General features: G+C 33.4%; 1 protein-coding gene across 6 annotated transcripts in view; it reads left to right on the top strand.

The window, feature by feature from the left end:
* The window catches only part of THEMIS (thymocyte selection associated), a 232,673-nt gene that overhangs the window by 7,313 nt on the left and 204,244 nt on the right, over positions 1–21,116 (top strand). For 2 of the 6 annotated variants that reach the window (XM_054686292.2, XM_016956286.3), the window contains exon 1: positions 9,872–10,362. In XM_054686292.2, coding sequence (XP_054542267.1) covers positions 10,272–10,362 — 91 coding nt within the window. In that variant the 5' untranslated portion in view covers positions 9,872–10,271. Of the gene's footprint in view, positions 1–9,782; positions 10,363–21,116 lie in introns of those variants that run through there. The other 4 variants (XM_016956282.3, XM_009451964.4, XM_054686293.2 and 1 more) reach the window with 4 other exon arrangements.

Below are 21,116 nucleotides of genomic sequence, written 5' to 3'. Positions count from 1 at the left end.
CAAGGAGCTACAGTGTAAGTTCCTCCCCTTTTAGTGTAGGCTACACTTAATGACTTGTTTTCATGGAGAACAGTGTGAAAAGAGGGGAAAGGTAACAATACTGTGGAGAAACTTGGCAAACACTACCTTAGTCAGATAAAGTTAACATTATCAGTGATAGATTATGTTGATAGCCTATAATTTTGATATGACAGAATGAGAACTGTAATTTACCTCTGTGGTCTTCCTCCCCAAACCCATAACACAAGGTGAACCATGAGAAAAACATCAGACAAACTGAAATTGAGGCACATTCTACAAAATGCCTAACCAGTATCCCTCAAATTGTCAAGGTCATCAGAAACAAGGAATGTCTGAGAAACTACCACAGCTCCCAGGAGCCTAGGGAGACATAATGGCCAAAGGCAATGGGGTATCCTGAATGGGATCCTAAAAAGGAAAAATGACGTTAGCAAAATCTAATAAAATTTTAGTGAAGTATGAAGTTTAGCTAATAATAATAATATCTCAATATTGGCTTCTACATTGTGACAAATGCACCATCATAATGTAAAGTGTTAAAATAAAGGAAACAGGTGTTTGTATGGGTATACAGGAAATCTCTGTACTATCTCTGCAACTTTTCTATGATTCTATAACCTATTCTCAAATAATTATTTTAAAAAATTATGGTTGCTGTATTTTATAAACTCCATTTCAAATGTACAGTCATCTAATTTATCTTCCCTAAGGCATGGTGATAGTAGAAACAGATTCTCCATTTCCTGGCTCTATTCAGAGAGCTTTATTCTGGAAATAACATTGTGGGAATGGATAAAAATATTCAATTACTTTTGAATACTTGCTATCAGAAAACAATACTTACGTAATGAGATTGTAACTGTTTATAGCAAGAATTTTCTTCCCTAATAACAAATTCTTAAAGATAAATATGTAATTCCTAAGAATGAAATAAATACATCTTCTAAGACAATGAGCTTACAAAATGATGAGGCTTGTTGCAATGCTCTCAGAGTTTAATTGGAAAAAAGAGACACTGAGAAGGTAGTCTGAACTATGACTGTAATTCTTTATTAAAAAAATCATCTATAACAAGCCTTTTACTTAGTCTTAGCTAGTTTATATATTTAAAAAGGAAATTAGATGCACTAGAAAATAATGAAAGCTAAAGCTATTATTTTTCTATAAAGTGAATCTATAAGTCTCTTCTGTTGCTACCTTTTCAATCCCTTTGAGATTTTTTTTTACTGAGAGTTTCTCAAGAGATTAAATTTTGTGGGTAAGTGTAATAGTTCCTGCCCAGGTTTTTCTGTTACTGGATCTATGACTTTTCCAACTTTGAAAATTATCTCAGGCAAATTGTGTATCATTATCTTAGTTTGTAAAATAGGAGTACTTTTGAGAAACAAAATGTCCTCAACCATGTATTGCTGATGTATCAAGTGAACAAAGTAGGTTCTTCAGGTTTTTAAAACACTGTGGAAATAAGAATCCTGACCAACCTGCATCCATCACCATTCTCCTTTGTGTGTGTATAGTTGTTGTTTTATGTTTGTGTGTTTGTTTTTGTTGCCATCTCTATTACTTTTCCCAGTAATTCATTTGACTGGAACTGTTAAATATACTGTTAATATTACAAAGCTTTGGTTACCAAGTGTATTAGTCTGCTCTCATGCTGCTATAAGGATACCCAAGACTAGCTAATTTATAAAGGAAAGAGGTTTAATTGATTCACAGTTCCACAGGGCTGGGGAAGCCTCAGGAAACTTACAATCATGGTGGAAGGCAAAGCAAACATGTCCTTCTTCACATGGCAGCATGAACGAGAATGAGTGCCAAGTGAAGGGGGAAGCTCCTTATAAAACCATCAGATCTCGTGAGAACTCACTCACTATCATGAGAACAGCATGATGAAACTGCCCCCATGATTCGATTGTCTCTACCTGGTCCCACTCTTGACATGTGGGTATTATTACAATTCAAGGTGAGTCTTAGGTGGGGACACAGAATCAAACCATATCACCGAGTAACTTCCCCGGCTCAGTCTAGTGGCACCAGGTGAAAAAAAGTTATTTGTAACTCACAGTTTCATGTATACATTTGTCAGGTTAAGCAAATGGTCTGTTGCCCAATAAACTAACTTGGGTTAAATAAATACATATCCTAAGTTGAATTTACTAAACTAGATAATTTGTATTTAATGCATATTTTAATATTTTATTTTTGTAATATATATACTTAATATATTATTTAATTTTTAGGTCTGAAATCTAAAAGGAAAGTTGATTTTTTGTAAGCAATTGGCAACTTATCAGTGCTTAATTTGTAATAGATAACTGTTTTAAATGTTTTAAGCTCTACTTTTAATAATACAGGACTGAATTGTTTCTGTGAGGCTCTAAAATGTTAGCACATCAAAACGCAAATGGCATCTTTGAGTTTCTCTCAGTTATAAGAGATAACAAATGCGAAAAAAAAAAAAGAGAAAAGAGAAAAGAGCTGTTAAAGTGGGCATACCCTTTCTACAGACATATTGCAGTTAAGCTTTTCACAAATGCTATATAAAAGTCAGAGGAAAATGTTAGAGTTACATCACAGGACCTCCGCCATTTAAAGGGAAAAACTGGAAAATCTCTTATGAATATAAGGGCTTCATTTTTTATTTCATGGTTCTGAGGAAAGGTTGAGTCCTACAGCAAGGGAAAATGTCAGGGCATAATTCATACGGTAACACCAACATTCACATTGCACTTTGCAAGACATTTCAACCTGTGCTCCTGTTCTGTGGCACCGAGCAGTAGGCAGAACTGAGTGTAAAAAAATACGCAGATCGACTCAGTTGAGTCAAGTCTCCTCATGGTGAGCAGGCTCATCTACCTGACTGCTTTTTACCCTTTAAGATTAATCTGAGGAACACTCTTCCTGGGGAGACCCCTTCCTAATTCTTGAAGTTCCTGAACTGTATACATTGGATTGTGATTCTTAACTTGTGGGCATGGTCGGCTAAAATGTAATGTCTCTAAGGGCTTATATTCTCAGTGCCTTGTATAATGACAAGCATAGAGGAAGAGTTCAGTGGTTTGCTGAAAGGACAATTAAACATTAATTTAGAAAAAAGGATGATCAAAAAAGAAACTTACATGGGAAGAAACATGAATCCTACATTGAGTTTTATTCAAAAGGAAACTAAAAGTGCCGGGAGGCAGGAGCTTCTTTGAAAACCAGGTGGTGATGAATGAGCACACTCATAGGCGGTTGCATTTTGCATGTTGCATTTTGACAAAACAAATTGTTGTGTATAGTAGGATTTTATTTTCTTTCAAGGTTATTAAAATCATTCATATTCATTCTTATAAATTAAGAATGAAACCCCGTCTTTACTAAAAATATAAAAAATTAGCTGGGTGCTGCAACAGAGCAAGATTCCATCTCAAAAAAATAAAATAAAATAAAAAGAAGAATGTACATATGGTTGGAGACAGAAGAGAATGGTGATCAAGGTATTTCAAATGGAAGCCATTTATGGCACTGGGAACATTTATGGTGGGTGTACTATGATTTTGTTTATCACATACCCATTCCTTCTCTTTTGGGTAATTAGCTCACTTATTTCCCTTTGATATATCTCCTCTTCCAACACTTTTTGTGATTTAGCTGAGACAACTGCCTAATAAAATCCAAAGTAGAGCCCGTGAACCTGAAATTATGGGAAATTAGCATATTTCATTTTCTAGTCATAATGATTGGCTGAGTCATATACATGTGAGCCAAGTTGGATCAATCACAGCTTATCCTGGGACTTTTCCAGGTATAACTAGGAGAAGGTAGTCTCTTCCATTGCACTTGAATCTATGAGATACAAATCTTGAGCTGCCAGGTGTCACACAACAGCAGGATATCCCTGAAACGTAGCTCATGCAAAAAAAAAAAAAAAAAAAAAAAAAAAAAATCCGAGCCTAATGCCCTAATGGTATTGTATGATTCCCCAGAGCAAGCTTATTTTGTAGGTAGAAATGCTGTAAACCTTTCAATGACGAACCAATAAATGGCACCTTTTGGTTAATCCAAAATCACAGGAGTGATTCCTATAAGCCTAATTTTTTCTTCTTTAGAAATAAACAATGAAAAGAAAGTTTCAGAGAATGAATGATTTAGATACCAGTCAGAATAATCTCTAAGATTTCTTCGTTTTTGTTTTTTTCCAATACTATCTACTTGGAGATAAGGGTTTATTCTTTACTCAAAGAAATATTACATTGCACTGAAATATTATAATATAGTTTTAAGCCTCTACTGTTGAAGCTTATTTCTCTGCTTGTGAATTTTTTTTTTGTTTGTTTTTTAACATTCAGACAGTTCTACTTACTTTTTAGGAAAGCAGCTATAGAGAATTTAGCAAACGAATTGGTATCTTACGTAAAGTTTGCTTTGAGCCATTTTTCTTTTCTTTTTCTTTTCAACAATACTTCTCTTGGGATAGAAATCATTGGCAATAATGATACTAACTATAATTTAATCATCATTTCATAGCCAAGTCCATCTCTGTTCTTTAGCAGAAATTTTAAGAAGATGTATTAAGTAGTAACAAGACTGGTGTGAGCACAAGATTTTTTTTTCAACAGGAACTTCCCTGTTTGAATTATTAGGGTAATGTGAAATGCATTTTCTTTTCTTTTCTCCTCCTTTTTTTGGTCATTAAAGTAATAAATGCTTCAGTTGATGGTATAAATAAATCTTTGTGTGTATCTGATTATATCTAAATGTGAAATTGCTACATCAAATTGATTTCAAGATAGATCACAACAGTTTGTAATATAGATGAGTGACTAAACATTGCACCATTAACAGTATGAATTTTATGAAATAAATATTTGCTTTTTCTGTCAGGTTGGTTTTTACTCTGATTCCATTCATTTGGTCAATTTTGCTTTAGATATTTTGAAGCTATATTATTGAAAGCTGTGAATTTTCTTTAAGAATTGGTCACCCTTTCATTATTAAACAAATAACCTTATTATCTTTTATAATCCTTCTTGTCTTTAAATCTAATTGATGTAATATTGATGTAGTTTCATGAGCTTTCTTTTGCTTAATTTCTTATGGTATATATTTTCCCATTTTTTCATCTTTAGACTTTCTATAAACTTATAATTAAATTGTATATTTTTAAGTAGATTTATGTGTTTAAATGTTATCTGCCAACATTAGTTTATTACTTGAACTATTAAACTATTTAATTTTTATTTGTATCTTATTTTATTTAAATTATTTTAAGAGTATAATTGAGTTTATGTATACCATCATACTGTTTGCTAGCAATTTTGAGGTTCTTTTTCTTTTCTTTCTCGTCTTTTTTGGATTAATTAATTTTATCATCCATTTACCATTTTTAGTGGCTTTCCTAGAAATTACATGTGTTTTTATTTATTTAACTCTGATATTAAACATCACTTTTGCAACTTCTCTAGAAGCCTAGTGCTTTAGAACATTTTAACTTCATTATCAGTTTTGCTTTTGCATTACTGCTATATTTTACAATATATTGCATGAACTATATATAGTGCAAATATATTCAAAACTCCACAAGCCATTAATTATTGTTTTGGGAACTCAATATATTCAGTTCACTGACATATTCACCCTCTTCATTCCTTCCTGTGGTCTTGACTTTCTGTCTGAGATCATTTTACTTTCGCCTGCAGAACACCCTTTATAGTATTTCTTTTAGTGAGAGTTTACTGGTCATGAATTTTCTTCGTTTTTGTTTGTCTGAAAATGTCTTTATTTTGCTGTTGCTTTCATGCGTCTCTGGATTTAGAATATCAAGTTGGTAGTTATTTTCTTTCAGCATTTTAATGATGCTATTCCATTGTGTTCTACCCTTATTGGTTTTTGTTAGTAAGTCAGCTATCATCTTATTGGTGATCCTTTGAAAGTGACAATTTCTTTTCTTCAGAGTGCATTTAAGATATTCTCTTTGACTTTGGCTTTTTAACGTTTTAGTATGATGTTCCTTAGTGTGCCTTCTTTTGCATTTATCCTCCTTGGTGGTGCTGGCAAGGCTTGAATCTATGGATTGATGCCTTTTTCAACTTTGGAAAATCTTCAGCTATTATCTCTTAAAATATTTCTTCTCCCACTATTATTTCTCCTCTCACGTTGGGACTCAGTTTACATATAAGATCTTTCCACTATGGCTGAAATATCTCTCTGGAAAGAGACAGAGATAGATAGATAGCGAGAGAGAGAGTGAGAGAGAAAGAGAGAGAGCAGATATTTCCTGCACTCCCATTTCCAGTTCAACAATCCTCTCTTACTGTATGTCCCATTTGCTGTTAAAACCAATTATTGAATTTTTAATTTCAGTTACTGTATTTTTTAACTCTAGAATTTTCATCCGATACTTTCTATAGATGGCAGTTCTTTTCTCCTTCTTGTCTTCTAGTTTTGAACATGTTTATCAAAATTATCTTAAATTGCAGGACTAATAATTCCAATATCGGAATTACCCCATGAGTTTGTTTCTGTGGTCTCCCTTCTCTCTGTCTTTCTCTGTCCTGTCTTCTGGCATTCCCATTCATTTCATACTTAATTATAGATGTTGTATTTTTAAATATTACAGAAGTTCTGGCTGCTTTTCCTCAACAGGAGGATTTACATTTGCTTCTATCTGGCAGCAAGAATAGGGGCAGACCACTTTAATCCAATGAGGGATTGAGCTAATTTTAGTCTAAGCTTCAGTTTTTGTAAAGCTAGTTCTATTTATAGGCAACCCTTTCTCTTAGGAAGCAGCTTTCAGGAGCCCCAACTGAGAACACAGGCATTTGTTGCGACTCCTGCTCCCTCCTTGGCTGGCCCTGGCTTCCCAGTTCTGCAAGACTGCTGAAATCACTCCTTGGCTTCTTCAGCTTCCTACCAACCATGCTCTTGTTTGTGTCTCATACAATCAACCCTGTACTGCTTTCGATGAGCAAAAAATTTTTAAGGGGAAAAAGTGGTGCTGAGCAATACATTTCTCTGACTTTTCCTGGAGGACTTGCTATGTCCCAAAGTCCAATTTATTTTGGTCTCTTTTGCTATGTGAAACTGCCAAAAACTCAACTCAGGTTCTCTCCCCCTGAGCCACCAGTTTTTGCCTTTCCAGACTCTCTCTTGGTGCCAGTTACTAACCCATAAAAGCCTTGAGGGAAAAGAAGTGCAGAATATGGAGTTCCTCTAATGGTTCTGCTCTGCTTTACAGGATCTTGGCCTCTCATGTTCTGCACCCTGACAGCTCTCTTGTTTCTTAAAACAGCTTTTTAAAAAAGTATACAGCTCTTCTAGGTGCCTTTGGTAGAAAACGTGGTCAGATACAAGCTCATAGCCAGAAATAGAAGTCTTTGAACATTTTTATTTTGCATATTGACTAACAAGTGGCCTTTACCCACCTAAGCCATTGTTTATTTGAAGGATGTGCTTTTTTTTTTTCTATTTTGTTCAAACTCCTTTTTGATTTACAGGAGTATTTCATAAGTTAGTTGTCAAATATATTATTAGTTTTTTCCTTCAATTACTACTCGGAAATAGTTATTTTCTTACCCTTTTCCAGACATTTTCCTATTTTTCCCCTCTGGTTTATTTTTATTTAAATTTAATTTTAAAATGTATCTAACTTTAATTGTATTGCATGGAAAGTTAGGGAAATTTTCTCCCCAATTATTTAACAACCATTTGTTGAATAAAACATTCTTTCCCACTGCCTTGGAATTTCACCTTTTTCAAATAGTAAATTATTATATACAGTCTAGTTTTTTTTTTAATTCTCGTTAATCTATTATTATACCTATAACATGCTGTTCTAATGACCAAACTTCAATAATTCATTTAACTACCTGATGATTCAAGTACTCTTGAACTCATTGCTCTTCTTTGTCAACCTTCACTTGGCTGCTCACATCAGGATTTTTTTGCCTGCGTGTCAGAAGTGATTACGATCTGGTCTAAAGCAGTAGCATTGGGGATATAGAGCAAAGACAGAGTGAGTGGTACTGAGTATTGCCGTCTATAGGGCCTGATGGACTTAACGGCTAGAGAAAAAAAATGGCATCTCACATGATTCTAAGCCTTCCGGCTTGGGAAACTAAGATAATAGCAGTGTCATTAATTAAGACTGAGAATACAAAGAAGATTATCACAGAGAGAGCATCATCTGTCGCGAGAGCAGAAGCAGATGGAGCCTAGGTAATTGTAAGAGATTGGTGATACGAAATGGCTGTTTGGCTAGTAGGATAGAAATTTGACTTGGGAATATTAAAAAAATAAGTGATATCCAGCTTGCATTAGATATCAAATGAAATTTATTGTGGCATCAGTTCTAACGGATTCATAATTTTTAAGGAGCAGTCCACAGAAGCCTCTTTCATATATTCATCCACATGAAATACACTACTAGGCTGTAAACTGTGGGGAAGGGTATGGAAGGCAGACAGATCAAGGGTAGGAAATTTTTGGACAAAAAAGTTGCCAGTGAGGAATTTGAATCTAATGATAGTAAACCTGTTGATGTGGTCAATCGTAAATTCTGCTTTTATAAAGAAAGAAATGAAGCTGGACTGATTATTGAAAATGTCAAATAGGATTACAAAGAGTTGAAACAGTTTTATAAGCTCCATATCAAAACTAGGCAGTTTTTATCTTTTTAGGTCATTTACATGATGGCCATGGTAGAACTGAGATGTCCCCTGACCCTCTGTATGTGGCTATGCTCTCTGCAGCCTAAGGCCAAAACAGTTAATAGATAAGCGCCTGGGTTTGGTTACTAAAGAAAACATGTAGATTCCTGTCATCTTTCAAGTGTATACATACCAACCAGTATTCTTTTTTTTTTTTTTTTTTTTTTGAGACAGGGTCTTGCTGTGTCATTCAGCCTGGAATGCAGTGGCATGTTCACAACTCACTGCAGCCTCAAACTCCTGGGCTCAAGTGATCCTCCTTCCTCAGCCTCCTCACAGCTGGGACTACAGGCATGTGCCACCATGCCTGGCTAATTTTTTAATTTTTTTGTAGAGACAAAGTCTCACTATGTTGCCCAGGCTGGTTTTGAATTCTTGGGCTCAAGCAATTCTCCTACCTCAGCCTCCTAAAGTGCTGGGACTACAGGTATGAGCCACCGTACCCAGCCTCAACCAATATTCTTCTACTTTACCTTAAAGAGACTTAGGAACTACGAACTTTAATTGTTTATGTTTTAAATATTGTTTCAGTTACATGCAAAAAATAGAGAGGGGCAGGATTTTGAAGAGATCAATGTTCATGAGGTTTCTCCTGCTTCCTTTGACGCTGATCACTTCCCCTCCTAAATTTCAACAATAAGATCAGAATTGTGGAATTGTGAACTTGGAAGAAATTATAAAATTTATTGGACTCTTCTACTTCATCTCCATTTAGTAAATAAAACAAATGAAAATCAGAGAAGACAAGGCTGACGTTAGCCTGTAAATCAAAAGCAGAACTAAACCCAGAAAACGCAGGTTTCCTGACAAGTAATTTTAATACTTTCTACTATAGTGTAGAGATTAGAAAACTCATTTTAATGTACTTTGTTAATTTACTGTATCATTTTGCATATTCTATCCCTACCCTACCCTCCTTTAAGATTCAGCAAAATTTTTAATGTGGAAGAATAAAAAGTGGTTTCGATACTCTCTCCAGAGTATACTATCAGAATTCTAAAAAGAGCTGACACAAAGCACTTTTATTACCAATTTTAATGTAAAGGCACTGACAGTATGCAAATAAGGCACAAAGCCAAGCTTTAGAAATGAACTAGAGAGATAATGAATTCACATGGTGCCATTTTTAAGATTAGACTTTAGTCCTATGTTCCTGTTCTTTGTTGGTGGGCAAGCCACAAGCAACTCTGACCTCAGTTTTGCTACCATAGTAGATGCACACCTGGATTAACAAAGGACAGAATGCGCTACTTAGCACGTCTCATTTTTTGGGCAGTGTCTGTTCACCCCACCCCCATCCTGTTCAACTTCAATGTCAGAAGGAAATGAAGCCACAATGTGAACAAAAAGAGCTATAACATTTTTTTGTCTCCTGCTTCCCCCCTCCCTCTTCATTGTCCTCCCCACATAGAGCTACTCCACCCCACTCTGGCTATAGTGTGACATTCCTGCCTGCCTGAGGAAGAAATGGTGAGCAGGGGCTGCAATTGCAGACAAGTGTCACCCAGAAGCCACAAGTTTCTGTGAGCACCAGGTCTACAAACTACCCAAGGCATAGCAATGGCATTATCACTGGAAGAATTCGTCCACTCCCTTGACCTCAGGACCCTACCCAGGGTTCTAGAAATCCAGGCAGGCATCTATTTTGAAGGTAAGCACTCTCCAATACCTTTACTGACTAGAACATTCTTGTAAAGTATACATTTTTGAAAATTGGAGGGGGGGAATTTTAACAGTGAATATGTGAGTTCTGGTAAAGGAAAGGCGATCACAAAAGAAAGTAATGAACTGACCAATGAATCGTCAAAAGCCAATGGTGTTGGAGAGGGGAGAAACTAGACAGGACTCTGGGACAGACAGAAATAAGGAATTGAGTGAAGCTTCTTGAGCTTTCTGTAGGCCTTGAATGGTGAACTATTTCTGCCTTTGCTTTGAAATTGGTTGTAATCAAGAATAATAAATTTAGTTATCAATATTTATGTTTCCACAATATAAAAAATAAAATTTAGCTTGCTAAAACAAAAGCAACTATCAAAGGCAGTGTTTAGAAAGAAGTATTTCCAAATATTTCCCAAACTTTTAGCTTCTAAATGTTGCTTATACCAATGTTTTTCTCACTCTGTAGTGGCCTAACTCCAAATTCCTTAAATAATGAAAATTTTAATTTGAAGGTATAGAAATTATTGCTACAAGATAATTTTTAAAAATTGATGTTGAAAACTCAGAGTTCAATTAAACTTATTGAATAATAAGAGAGTGAGTTTTGGTGTAACTCACTATGTTAATTCAGGTAAAAGAACATTATAACCTCCAATATACAGCCTAGAATCTTTACATGGTTAGTTTGAATACATAGAATACAATTAATAATTCTGTAGGTGTATTTCTGGCCTCAAGAGTGGTAGAATTGAAGCAGTTGTAGAATCAGATCAAGACAAAACTACCAGGAAAATAACTTAACTGTTGGTAGGCAGGCCTTTCTTGTTCATAGACAAAATAATGTATTACATATTATGTTGCAAAGTAAAAGAAAGATTAACACGTCAGCTCCAGTTTTTATATATATATTATATATATATAAAATATATATACACACACATACTTGCAGGTGATTAATTGATATGGGCTGTTATCAGCTTAGTATACAGTTTTATTTAACTAATTTGTAAGTTGATTTTTGGAATCAGACTATGTTTTGCCGTGTATAATCATATTGTCGATGTCTCTATTTCTAAGCCAGCCCCAAATCATTTTTTGTCTCATGGTTTGTGTTTTTTAGGCTTTACGTAAAAAATCTTTCTTTATGTCTACTTTAAAAAGATATTTTCCTATGTTGTTTTTATCAACTTTACGGTTTCATATTTTGCATTTAGTTTTTAGTCTATTTGGAGGACAATGTTATGAATTGTACAGGGATCCAATTTTAGTTTTCTCTATACAGTTCACCTGATTTCCAGGTACCATTTGCTAAGCTGACAATCTTTCCGCCATTGATTTTTGTTGCCTCCTTCAAATCATATTATATGTTCACCTCTGTATCAGTCTGTCTCTAAAATATCTCTTCTATTCCATTAGTTTATTTTTTTTCTTAACTGCCCCCAAACACACTATTTTTGTAACTATGGCCTTGGAATACGTGTTAATATAGAAATGATGTATAGACCAATCCCTTGTTTTCAATCCTTTTTTCCTAAATTGGCTTAGATATTCACAGACTTTAAAAACGTTTTTATAGATACATAATATATATACATATTTATGGGATACATGTGATATTTTGATACAGTGTGTAATAATCAAATCAGAGTAATGGGGATATTATTCATCGCCTCAAACTTTTACCATTTCTTCATGTTAGGAACATTCCAATTCCACTACTCTAGTTGTTTTGAAATATACAGTAAATTATTTTTAGCTATAGTCACCCTATTGTACTACCAAACACTAGATCTTATTCCTTTTAACTGTGTTTTTGTACCCATTAATCAACCAACCCCTCTCTATCGCCCTCCCACTGCCCTTCCCAGCACCTGGTAGCCATCATTCTACTCTCTATCTCCATGATATCAATTTTTTTTTAGCTCCCACAAATTAATGAGAACATGTGATATTTGTCTTTCTATGCCTGGCTTATTTCACTTAACCTAATGTCCTTCAGTTCTATCCATGTTGTTGCAAATGACAGGATTTCATTCTTTTTTATGGCTGAATAATATTCCACATTTTATTTGTCTATTCATCTGTTGATGGACATTTAAGTTGATTTCATATTTTGGCTATTGTAAAAACATGTGAATGCAGGTATCTCTAATATACTGATATCTTTTCTTTTGAATATATATCCAGCAGTGGGATTACTAGGTTGTAAGTAGTTCTATTTTTGTGTGTGTTTGTGTGTGTGAAAACTTCACACTGTTTCTCATAGTGACTGTACTGATTTACATTCCCATCATCGAGTATAAATGTTCCCTTTTCTCCACATCCTCTCAAACATCCATTATTTTTTATCTTTTTGATAAAAGCTATTTTAACTGAAGTGAGATAATATCTCATAACTTTTTCAATGAGTTTTTATTAAATCAATTGATTCTATAAGAAATCTAACTGGGATATTTATTGGATTTATTGATTTGGTAGATTAAGTTGGAAAGAATTGACATTCTATATTGTTTTAAGAAAGAATGTAGTATGTCCCTCTATGTGTCCAGACCATCTTCTTCATACCTTATTATTTTACTACTATGTTTTACTTCAATTAAGAGGGAAAAAACTAAATACCTTGATCATTTTCACAGTGTAAACACATTCATGTAACTGCCACCCTGGTCCAGAAATAGAAAATTCCAAGTATTCCAGAAGCCCTATCCTGTGCTCTTTCTCAGTCATTATATACTATCTCCCTCAAGTGTAACCACTATCATGACTTTTGTCCATTTATGACCCTTACATAAATGGAAACTTACAGTATGTATTCTTTTCTGGTTGGTATATCTGTTTAACATTATATTTGTGAAACTAATCCATGCTGTTTTATATAGTTCATTCATTTTCAGTGTATGCTATTCCATTGGATGAATATACTATAATTTATGTATTAATTCTACTGCCAATAGTCATTTGGATTATTTCTGGCTTGGAGTTTCCAGTAATTTTGTCATGAAAATTCTCGTACATGTGTGCCTACATGTATATGCATTAAGTAGGGCATAAAAGTAAGTAGGATTACTATGTCATATTGTATGTGTACATTCACCCTTGGAAGGTAATGAAAAGCAAGTTTCTTAAGTAATCCAATTTACTTTCCTGCAAGCAGTATATTTGTGTTCCAATTAACTCATATGCTTAGTGACACGATATTATCAGTCTTCTTAATTTTAGTCATTCTGGCAAGAGTATAGTGGTAGCTCATGGTTTTAGTTTTCATCTCCTTGATGACTAATAAGATTGAGCACCTTTTCATATATTTCTTGGATTTTTGGAAATACTCTTTTTTGCAGAGGTGGTTTATATTTCTTGCTCATTTTTCTGTTGAATTTTATACATTTTTGTTATTGATTTGATGGAGTTTATGTGTCTATATATATTTGGGATATTTACTCTTTGTCAGTTTTCTGTGTTGCAAATTACTTTCTTAGTCTATAGTTTCATATTTTATTTTCAAAATTGTGTCTTTTAATGGACGAAAGTTTTCCACTTTCGTGTTAGTGTAGTCAGTTTATATTTTCCTTTTTCTGTGTTGTGAACAATTTTTTTCTTTACCCTAAGTTCATGAAAATATGTATTATCTTCTAGAAATCCTATTGTTTACCCTCACCTTCAGATCTGTAGTCTATCTGGGTTTATGTTTTTGTATATGGTTTGAAGTTGAGAGCAATATTTATTTTTCTCTTCTATAGAGTCAATTGGTGCAGTGACATTTATTGAAAAGCTGCCTTTTCTCTATCATCTTACTCTGTTAACCTTACTCAGAAATAGTGTGCATACATGCCTGGGTCTTTTCCCTTTTATGCTGTTCTATTCATCTACTTGCTATCCTTACATCAATTTTTCCTGTCTTAAATAATGTGGATATGCAATATCTAATATATACTTTCTATTAGATTATATTTAATTATATGCTACAGAGCCATGGTTCTCAAACTTGGTTGTGAATTAGAAATACCTGGATTGATTTTAAAATATAAATGCCTAGGTTTCTCCTCAAGAGGTAAAGATTTAATTATGTAAAAGGTAAGGCATCACCATCAGGTTTTTGAAAATCTTCCTGATGATTATAACACATAGCCAAATTTGATAACTACTGCTTTAGAACAAGTTCTCTCAATTTATTATTCCTCTTTAAGTTTAGCACTTTGAATTTTCACATACATTTTAGAATTAACTTATCAACTTCCTCAGAAGTCCTCCTGGAATTTTGATTAGCTGTGCTTTGGTTTGGAGAAAATTGGCATCATTTTAAATTAAGTCTTCTGACCCACTAATCTGGTATAGCTCTCTAGTTATTTAAGTCTATTTCGTTTCTGTCAATAACATTTTATAATTTTTTGTACAGATCTTGTATTTTTTCAGATTTATTCTTAGTTATTTGAATTTTTCATGCCATTTTAAATGGTATTTTTAAAATCATTTTCTCTTTGTTGTACTTATTGAATTTTAAGAATATATCTTTAACATTTTTTATATGTTATGTGTACATTTGCATTGTCTGTGAATATTGATGGATTTTGCTTCTACTATAATACTGAATAGAGGTAATGATAAAAAAAAGATCTCTGTATTTCATTCATGACCACTGAGAGCAATTTTCAGTAATTCACCATTCATGATGTTTGTTTTAGGTTAAATTAGTTCTAGTTTTCTAACAGGTTTTAAAAACTTGAATATATATTTGACATTTATCAAATATTCTTTTTGTAACTTTTATGATAATTACATAGTTTTTTTACATTAAAAAGTGTTAAACATGCTTTTAATTGTGGAACACAACCAATGGGGTCATATTTCACTGAATTTGGCTTACTACTTTTTTTTTTTGTTAGAATGTTTGTATCTATTTTAGGGAATAATATTGGCTTATAGTTTTTATTTTTTTGTAATATCCTAGCCAGGCTTTATTATCAAGTTAGTTGAACTTACGGAACTTCTTGGTTAGAGTCTTTTGTTATTTTCCTAAAGATTTTATGTAACTTTGGTGTTATCGCTTATTTAAATATTTAGTAGAATTTTCAATGAAGGCCTCCTGAGCTGAGATTTCTAATATAGAAATGTTTTAATTTAAGACTTCAATTTTTTAATAGTAAAGTCTTTTTATCCATGAGCATAGTTTATCTCTCATTTAAACAAGAGAATAAAATATCTTCTACATAATTTATCACAGTTTAAAAAAGTGTCTCTATAGAGTTCTTATGTATCCTAGGCTAGTTCCTAGAATGCACACACACATACTTATATCATGTGTATATATATATATATTGCTATATTGAGATCGTATTTTGTCTGTTTTCCCATTGATTGTCTCTGAAGTGAAGAAATGCAGTTAAATATGATTAGTAATATTTATAAATTCCCTTGTTAATTCTAATAGTTTATATTTTTTATTTCACTGGTTTTCTTAAATAGACATTAATGTCAGAAACATCAAGTTGTGTCTCTTTCTTACCACAAATGTTTTTTCTTACCTTTTTATTATAGGCTAGAGCCTTCAGTATTATATCAAGCAATAGTGGAAATCCTTGTCTTATTCCTAGTCATAAAGAAAATCATCTAAAGTTCCTTGTTAATATATTATGTACTAAATTTTGGTGTTTAACCTTTACTCAACTAAGGAAGTTCCCAACTATTCTTTGCTTTCTAGGAGTTTTCCGAATAAATAGGTATTGAGCTTATTAAGATAATAATGTGATTTACTTTCTTTAGTGTGTTTATGTGAGTTAACTTTAAAGATTTTTCAAATGTTGGAGGATCCTTTCATAAAAATATATGTATTATATATACATTTTTTCATATAAATATATATATTTTCATATAAATATATGTATTTTCAAAAAGTATATACTTTTTGAAATACAATGTAGGAATTTGATATTATATTTAGGATTTTTACATTTAATCATAAATAAAATGAACCCATAGACTTATTCATTTTAGATTTAAGATAACATTAGCTTCCGAAAATGAGTTACATAAATTTTGCTATTTCTGTTTTCTGAGATAATTTTCTAAAAATAGGTATAACATCTTCTTAAAAATTTGTTAGAGTGCTCCTGGATGACCTACTAAACATGGAATTTTTTTGAAAAGAAGCTAGAATTTGGTTTTGTTAATATTCTCTATGTTTTGTTTCTTTTATTTTTTCTGATTCAGTCTCGTTTATTTTCTTGTTTGTCTGTTTTCTCTCTGGCTACTTTTCCAGCCTCCTATGTTGAATCGGCAGCCATGTTTAATACTTTGCTTCTTGATAAATGTGTTTTAAGCTATTGTTTTTTTCTAAGTATTTTTAACTGTTTCCTATAACTTTTGCCAAGTAGCATTTTCATTATTCCTCAGATCTAATTATAATGTATTTCTTTTTAAATCCAATAGCTATTAATTTTGTTTATTTAGTGATCATATAAGATTTTGTTTGCTATCCTTTTGCTTTTAATTAATAATTTCATTGTATTTTGTTCGAGATTGATAGTCTTTCTTTGGAATTGGTTGTGGTTTCCTTTACTTTGTGGTATGAAACATGTTCTACTTTGGAAATGCTTCCTGTGTGCTAAAAAAAAGTATGCTTTGTTTTTTGTTATAACACCTCTCTTTATATGCCAAATAGCTTGAGTTTTTATTTGTTTTGTTCAAATTATTTCTCTCACTGCTTATTTTTCATATGCTTAATCTCTCATTTACTTTATCTGTTGTACATCTATCTGGTTCACTCTTCATTTCTGTCTTTTATTTCATCAAAATTTTTTTGAGGTTCAGTTGTTCCATGTGCCTGTGTTAGAGAGTTACATCTTTTTACTGTATTATTATCCTTTTTCCTTGATGATTTTTTTTCTTTAGGTTCTATTTTGTTAGAAAATGTTACTATTCCAGCTTTCTTTTGGTGTATCATTTTCTAAGCATTTGTTTCCAATATTTTGGGGTTCTATTTTTTGTTTTATGTGGAAGGAAACATATTCTTTGTCCTCTTTCTGCCTTTTGTCTCAGTTCAGGCAGTGGAGCCAGATTCCACCCGTCCTGTGGTGATGATGACTCTGTGACAAATTCTGGGGGATGGGAGGTTTAAGGAAATTTGAAAAAGGCTGATGTCAAATCATGTGAGGTTCTGTGGTATTGGATTGAATACTCGCCATTGACAACCACAGTGGTAATAGGGAGAATGTTTCATCACAAGAACATGTTGCTCAAGCATTTATTATTTTAGGAGCCGTATCGATGTGAAGCGTTTATGCCCTATTGATGTGAAGCACAGAATTGTGGGTTATAAACTCAGGACTCTGCCTCCTGGATAAGTTATAAATGAGAGGTGATTCCATGGTCAACTTAAAACATTGAACATTTGTCCTTTGTTACAAAAAATAGGTTTTATCACAACCTTGAGGTATGATGTGAAGATTAATTGAGCTATGGCATATAAAGAATTTAGCAAAATGACTGGCCGAGATTAATCTTTCAGTAAATCACAACTATTATTATTATTACCTTAATGCTGGTATATTGTAAAGAAACTGGTCAATTATTTCAAAAATTAAAACAAAACTGATTTGAATTTTTCTACTGTTACATACACCAACATAAATTGAATATGAAGAAAAATAGTAAAAAGTAAAACATTAACAATAAAACCATTTAAAGAAACCACATAAAAATGTGAAACTGAAACTTTACAAAGTGAAAAAATTAAATTTATAAAATAAAAAGCTTCCTTATTCCAAAAAAACCCAAACTACATAAATGTGGAAGAAAGACTAACTCTACACAAGGGGAATATTTACATAATATAGAGCAGACAGACTATAAATATCCTGAATGTATAAGGAATTACTAAATAACAATAAACAAAAGTGAATATAAAGATGTAAAAGGCAGTTCACATACCATACTAATATTAAAAAATGCAAATCTACTATCAAAAATGCTAATGAAACAATAAATCATTATTTCTCTTTCAGGTCACTGGTATTAAAAGATTCACAAAAGTTATTGTAGGCATGAATGTGTGGAAAGGAGCCGAGGCACACTTGGTAATGTGTAAACAGTTACAGACTTTCGAGGTTGCAACTGGGTAATATTTATCTACAGAGAAAAATGTTTATAAACATCCAATCACTAGAAATTAATTTTAAAATACAATTACAAAAAGCAAAATAATAATTATATTAGAATGCTCATAGAAGCATGTTTTATAGAAAAACATTAAGCAAGCCTAGAATGGAATAGCTTACATACATCCTAATAATGCATTATCAGGCATTGTCAAAGGGTCTAGAATTACAGTTGGGAAAAAAAGTAAAGCCCTCCCCTCTTGGAGCTTATATTCTAGTAAATGGGACAAATGACAAACCTAGATTTAGAATATATACAAGTGTCATGAAGCACTGACTGGAGAGTAAAGCAAGGTGAGGTGAAAGGTGATCTTTTGATAGGGTGACCGGGGCAGATAATCTCTGATGAAATTTGAGCAGGGACCTGAATAAACTGAGGAAATAAGCCTTGCCCACGTCTGGAAGAACATCCCTGCTGAGGACAGAACAAGTGCAAACTACTGAAGAGCTTGCTTGGTCTGGATAAGAAACAGGGAGCAGCCCAGTGGTGCTGAAGGCAAGGAATTGGGGGAAGGATGGTGGGAGAAAGACTGAGGCGTGGGCAGGCCCAGACCTTGTAGGCCTGGAAGGCCAGAGTGACACTGAATGTGGTACAGAGTGGGGCTGGGAAACCCGTAGGACCCGTAAACTAATGTGGTCAGGGAAGGCCACTCTGAAGAAATGATTTTGGAGCAGAGACTTGAATATTGAGAAGGAATCAGCCAAGGAAAGATCTAGGTTCTGGAGTGTTCCAGAGTGAACAGACAGTGCAGACATCTGGGGACCAAAAGGAGTTTTGTCTGTTTGAGGAAGAGAAAACATATCCCTGTACCTTAAGCACGTATAAAGCAGGGAGAAGAACATATGAGAAGAGGTTTAAGGAGTGGGCAAGAGCATTTCAAGGAGTTTGGGTTTTATGAGACGCCAATGACCAGTTTGAGCAGCAGACTGACAAGACCTGATTGCCATTTGAGGAAGATCACTGGCTATTTTGGGGAGAACAGGCATTAGTGAGGCAAAAGTGGAATGATATATTAGGAGACTGCAATAATCTAGAGGAGAGTTGATGGTGCCTTGATTCAGTGTGAAGAGAAAGGAACAGTTCAAGAGATGCTTTGGAGGTAGAAATGTCAGGACTTTCTTTTTCTTTGTTTCTTTCTTTTTTTTTTTTTTTTGTTGAGCTGGAGTCTCTTTCTGTCACCCAGACTGGAGTGTAGTGGCGCAATCTCGGCTCACTGCAACCTCCACCTCCCGGATTCAAGCGATTTTCCTGTCTCAGTCTCATGTAGCTGGGACTACAGGTGCCCGCCACCAGGCCTGGTTAATTATTTTTTCGCATTTTTAGTAGGGACAGGGTTTCACCATATTGATCAGGCTGGTCTTGAACTCCTGACCTCAGGTGATCCATCTGCCTTGGCCTCCCAAACTGCTGGGATTACAGGTGTGAGCCACCGCACCTGGCCGAAATGTAAGGACTTTCTAATGGATTTGAAATTGAGGTGAGAAAATGAAAAGACTAAAGGATGAATTCAAGATTTTGACCTAAACCACTGGGTAAATGTTTGTGTATTTGACAGAGTCATGAAGACCAGGGGAAGATGAGGTTTTAGTGAGAAAAACAAAAGTTTTGTTTTGGATATATTAAATATAAATATCTATTACTCAGCCAAGTGGATATTTCAAGTTAGGCAATTAAAAATCCAACTTGGGCACAGAGGATGCTTGTGGTTGGAATGCCCTATCCATTACCTAATTGATCAGGACTTTATTTGATCAAAAACCTCATCAATTTAAAAAAAGAGGATGCCGCTTTCCATATGTGTATTTCTCTATTGATATTTATATTCCTTCCAAAGCATACATAATAATAAAATTATAAAAAAGAAAGATAAAATTGATAATATACAATTTTAATTTTTGTTAATAATATACACTATTTTTCTCACAAAAGCTATTAATTCTATTGTAACAACTAGCTAGTTTTTAAATTAATATATAATAATTGTACATATTTATGGGGTACATGTAATATTTTGATTCATACATACAGCGTGATCAAGTTAGAGTAAGTAGGATACTGTTCACCTCAAACATTGATCATTTCTTTGTTTTGGGACTATTCCAAATTTTTTCTTCCAGTTATTTTGAAATAGACAATAAGTTATTATTCACTATGATCACCCTACTGTGCTATTGAACACTAGGCTTTATTCCTTCTATCTAACTGTATTTCTGTATCCATTAACCAACCTCACTTCACCCCCTTCTCCTCTCTACGCTTTCTAGCCTCTGGTAACCACCATTCTACTCTCTTCCCTCCATGAGATCAATATTTTTAGCTACCACATATGAATGAGAATAAAACATATTAACTATTAATCTATTTTTAGCAGAAGTCATGTTACTGAAAATTATTGAAAATACTACATATTTTTATTACTGAATACTGTTTTGGAAAATGCTGATTATCATGTGACCCAGTGATTTGAATGGTTCTAATTAATTTATTTTAGTGCTTGTTTTGAATGACAGCTATTGAAGATACCTCATCAAGGTCCAATATACATTGTATGTAATCTACTCATACAGCAGGTTTATCATTAATAATTGTGGCTAT

The sequence above is a fragment of the Pan troglodytes genome, chromosome 5 (genome assembly GCF_028858775.2).
Source record: "Pan troglodytes isolate AG18354 chromosome 5, NHGRI_mPanTro3-v2.0_pri, whole genome shotgun sequence".
Lineage (NCBI taxonomy): Eukaryota > Metazoa > Chordata > Mammalia > Primates > Hominidae > Pan > Pan troglodytes.
The sequence above is the reverse complement of the archived record's forward strand: the minus strand, read 5'-3'. Positions and strand labels throughout refer to the sequence as shown.